Source organism: Kryptolebias marmoratus, linkage group LG3, assembly GCF_001649575.2.
Source record: "Kryptolebias marmoratus isolate JLee-2015 linkage group LG3, ASM164957v2, whole genome shotgun sequence".
In the NCBI taxonomy this organism is placed as follows: Eukaryota; Metazoa; Chordata; class Actinopteri; order Cyprinodontiformes; family Rivulidae; genus Kryptolebias; species Kryptolebias marmoratus.
In genome coordinates this window covers 12,131,212-12,135,672 of record NC_051432.1, presented here as the reverse complement: position 1 = coordinate 12,135,672, position 4,461 = coordinate 12,131,212, and the positions used below count along the sequence as shown (strand labels likewise).

At 43.2% G+C, this 4,461-nt stretch overlaps 1 protein-coding gene across 6 annotated transcripts in view; it reads right to left on the bottom strand.

Moving 5' to 3' along the window:
- npnta (nephronectin a) overlaps positions 1-4,461 on the bottom strand; it is a 70,918-nt gene extending 66,457 nt beyond the window's left edge. For 2 of the 6 annotated variants that reach the window (XM_025006108.2, XM_037974653.1), the window contains exon 1: positions 4,038-4,461. In XM_025006108.2, coding sequence (XP_024861876.1) covers positions 4,038-4,108 — 71 coding nt within the window. In that variant the 5' untranslated portion in view covers positions 4,109-4,461. The remainder of the gene's footprint in view (positions 1-4,037) is intronic. The other 4 variants (XM_025006124.2, XM_037974654.1, XM_017405955.3 and 1 more) reach the window with 3 other exon arrangements.

The following is a 4,461-nucleotide window of genomic DNA, read 5'->3' as shown; positions in this document are numbered from 1 at the left end:
TGTCATTTGTAATCATCAAAATAAAACGAAATAAACATTTGAAATATATGAGTTTGTATGTAATGTATGAATATAATATACAAGTTTCACTTTTTAAATGGAATTACTGAAATCAATCTACTTTTTCATGATATTCTAATTTTATGACCAGCACCTGTATACACACACGTATAAGAGCTGCTCCGCCAGTGGCTCCATGGTAAATTATACACACATGCAGCATGTTTATGAGAGCTGCTCCGCTTCATACACCGCCGCTGAAAGAGAGAGATTTTCCCGCACCAAAACAGAGCCGAAAATGTCGAAGTTTAAAAGTGTTAGTGTCTTAAATAATTTAGCTCTGGGACCCGATGCCGGTTAGACTGAACGCTCACTATAAATCCAATTCCAAAGCAGCTCATAGATATAAGCCTCTTTTTGTAGGCTATTTCACTAAAAAAAGAGGAATCCGTTCTTACTGTTCTCAACAGCAGCTATGTTGTTTCTCTAAAAGTTAACGTACAGACACTGGTGCCCCGCTGATTGGCATTTAAAAAAAAAAAAGGATTATCTCACTGGGCTGCGACTGTTAGCAACTAGTTGGCAAACGGTGTTCGCAAGAGGGTCCTCAGAATGTCTCGAAATGTTCGCAGCGGTTCTCAGTTTCCTCAGGTGAGTCGTTTGAATTTTGAACAAGAATCTTTCTTATATCCTCAGTTTAGTTTCTGTCATTTCACCCACAGGTGTAGCCCAGTCAGATCCTACCCTTGGGATCTACCTGTAGCTGTTTGACCGACATGAAGTTGTAGTGGCCCCACGTTTCACACTTTTACCGTCCATACTGCAACAGCCACACAAGCATGGCAGATTCTTAAAAAACCAACAAATATCAGCCCACTTACTCAGCCAGCCAGAATGATTGGCCTGCCTCTACTGCCGAATACATTGGACAACACTAAATATCCTTCCGCACAATGAACAGCTCAAACGACAGAGTGTCAGAGCTGCATCAGGAAGTCATCTCTGCTCGCTACAATAACCTGACAGAAACGGCTCTTCCATTAACACGAAGCACATAACTGCCTTCTATTTGCTCAGCCATTTGCTTCCTTGTAATATCTTCTCCAAGGTTTTTTTGAGATACAGTAGTTATTCAACAATTCGACCACGAACAGAGATTTCCACACACGCGGCTTGTTGTTTCAGTTCTTGCCGTCTGTTTTGGTGGCTTGAACGGGTTTTTATGCTCCCCGTCACGCCTGAAAGCCCAAATGTGGGTGTGATGCTCCAATCCAAACTTAACCTGGCACCTTTCCACAAGCATTTGGCTTTATGACCGAGGACGTCTGGTATGTGCCGCTTGACTCTGTTAGACTTAACAATTTAATGACATCACCAGGCGAAGGCTACCCTCTACTGTATGCCTTTCACTTTCGGGTATTTTCTGTTATGACATGAAAATTGGCTGGTTTATTTAATTTTTTTCTGGAGCCCCTGCCAGGAACAGAGCAGCGTTGGAAGCACTGTTGCAGGTAAGCACATTATAAAAAGGAGGACAGAATTATCTCAGCGGAGACGCCCGTGTGAAGGACCCTTCAGGGCCAGATGGATAAGCCTGTTAGGAATGCTCTCTAAAAAGGCAATAAGCGAGCCGGACGAGGCGATAAATGTTTTTTTCTGCTTGTGCTCCATCTCGGGGGATATTTTCCACAAATTAATTAATATTGAAGCGGCGACTCAAGCCTGAGCAAGTTTATACCCATAAAAATTGGCAAATTACGGCCGCGGTGACAAGTCACTCCATCAGCAGGAATGTTAATAATGCACCATATGCTGCTGCTAGGTTCAAATAAATGATTATCACACAAAGGCAAAGTGTGAAATAAAGTCAGAGCCGTGCAGTCCTGATGAGTGCGGCCTGTTGGAGATATTAGGCATGATGATTAGGAAGAAATAAATCTGGCAAATGTTAATCTATTTTCTCCTGCTTTATTCTCCGTCCTCTCCTTAGTTCTCTCTCCCTCTCTCTGGGAGAAGAGCGGTTCTTCCTCCTGGCTCAAACCTTTGATCATCTGATTACTTATGCTGGGATATGTTTGTTCACAGCAGAAACTGGGCTGAAGGAGCTGAGAAGAAAGGGGTAAAAAAATAAATAAAAATCTATACAAGTCCTCATGTCAAGCTTTATTAAACAGGTGGAACGACTGTCCGGAGTGAAGTGCCTCTAATAATGCTGGAAAAACTATGCTTTCGTTTGAAAAAAAAAATCAACACAATATGTAAGGAAATAATAATAAAGGCCTAGCATTCTATGAAAGAATGCATATCGTCTTTCATTAGGGTTTTAGACTATTATCTTATATCTAAAATGACATTATGTGCAATATCATGGAATATCTCAAGATGTCACACCCAGAGTATGTGCTGTAAATGACTCTTAGCTACTAACATATCAAATTTTAGCACGATATTTGTCAAACTGACTGGAGTTATGACCATTTTTGTGTTGGCTAATATGGATTAGCTGGGGCAACCAATTTAGTGGAGTTTGCTCCAAATGTTAATCAGATGTGGAGGTACATCCAATGACCATTTCCTGAAAGTTTTATTAAAATCTGTCCAGTGGTTCATGAGGTATTTTGCTCACAGACTCAAACTGCTACTGCTGCAGTTTTGAACAAAGATACTGCTCAATGAGTAGCGCTTAGAGTATGTTTTGTGAATGACTCTCAGCTACAGCCACACCAAATGTTAGCCCAAAATCTGTAAAACTGATAGAATTATGGTAATTTGTTTTCTCTAAGGTCAGTTGCCTGTGGCAGCCATCCTTAATTGGACTGACTCCAACAGTTAAACAGTTATAGATGTCCAACCAATAACTATTTTCTAAAAGTTTCATTAAAATCTGTGCAGAGGCTCATGAAATATTTTGCCAACAGACAGACAGAGCTGACTCCAGCAGCTAGTGGCAAACCTTTAAAACAGAGATCTTGAGCAATCTGTTAGAGCTCAGAATATGTGCTGGGGATGAGGCTCAGGTACGACCACATCAACTTTCAGCCCAATATTTGAAAAATTATAGCCATTTTTGTGCATTTTAAGGCCAGTTGGCTCTGTCGGCCATCTTGAATGGGGTTGACTCCACGAGTTCGCCAGTTGTTAGATGTTCATCCAATGATTACTTTGTGAAAACGTCATTACAATTCACGTAGCTGCTCGTGAGATATTGTGGTAACAGACAAACACAAACCCGCCAAAAACATTATCGCCCGCTTTCGCTTTTCAGCAGCTCCACTTTCTGTGGGAGATGGAAGAAATCTGTGGAGAAGGAATTTGTTTGTGTAACTTTTTGAGATCAGAGTCCAACTCTTCATCTGAGATTGAAAGAAAAGAAACATCTGAAAAACACCTAAAACAGGAGTGGGACAGTTTCGGCTGTTCTGCTGTAAAGTTCCCAGCTAAGAAAACAAATTAATCTCCTGCGAAATGCGACTGATGCCAATCACAGTGATATATCATCCTTCTCATTTCCAAAAGGCACTCAGCAGAAACCTGCGCGCAAAACATCACGCATAGTTGAAAAGATAATTAAAAGATTAAGCAAAAACAAAAACAAAGCAGCTTCATCCATCAAGTTCAGCTCAGGTGCTCCTAACGGGCAGATTGAGATCTCGGGAGAAAAGGAAAAAAAAAAAAAAAAAAAAACGCGCACATTCTTTGGGCGTCTGGCGTCTCCAAACACACTCCAGAGGAGTCGTGTTCGGACACGAAGCGCCGGCTCTGCTGCTGATCTCACATCACTTTCTGATCTGATCAGCCTCACATCCGCACGCACTGTGGAGCGAGAGCCGCTTGATTTGTTTTTATTTTATTATTTGGCTTTCTCTGTAAAAATGTAAAAAAAAGAAACCCTACAACACAAACACGCGTCTCCCGCGAAGCGCACGGGACGCAGATGGTAAAAGTAGTGAAACGTGAACGCATTTATTTGTTGTTTCCTTCCCACCCACCCACTATTGAGCCATTCCGGTGTTTAGATCCTAAATCCCTCACCCTACCTTCCATCGAAGTCCGCGCTCGCTCCGAAGCAGCAGCTGCACAACAACATCAACTTTATCCACATTTCCATGACGAGCCGCGCACTTCGGGCTTGGTTTTCTGCTCGCCGCCAGTAATCCAAAAGATGCGCGGCTCGAAGGCGAGCGGAGAAAAAAAAAAAAAAAGAAAGGGGACGGGGAAGTTTCTTCGGCCCGCAGGGTGAGGGTGCTCCCGGCAGTCTGCTCGCGCGCGTCAGATATCCAGGAGGAGACGAGAGGACGGAGAGGAGCGCTGCTGCTACTACTGCTGCTGCTAGGTGTGTGTGTGTGTGTGTGGAGCGGGACGCACTCTGCCGGGAGGAAAGCAGAGCGCGCAGCCTCCTCCCTCCCCTCACAAGTTCAGGCAGCCGGGATCACCGAGCAGCGTTAACCCTGCAGGCTCACC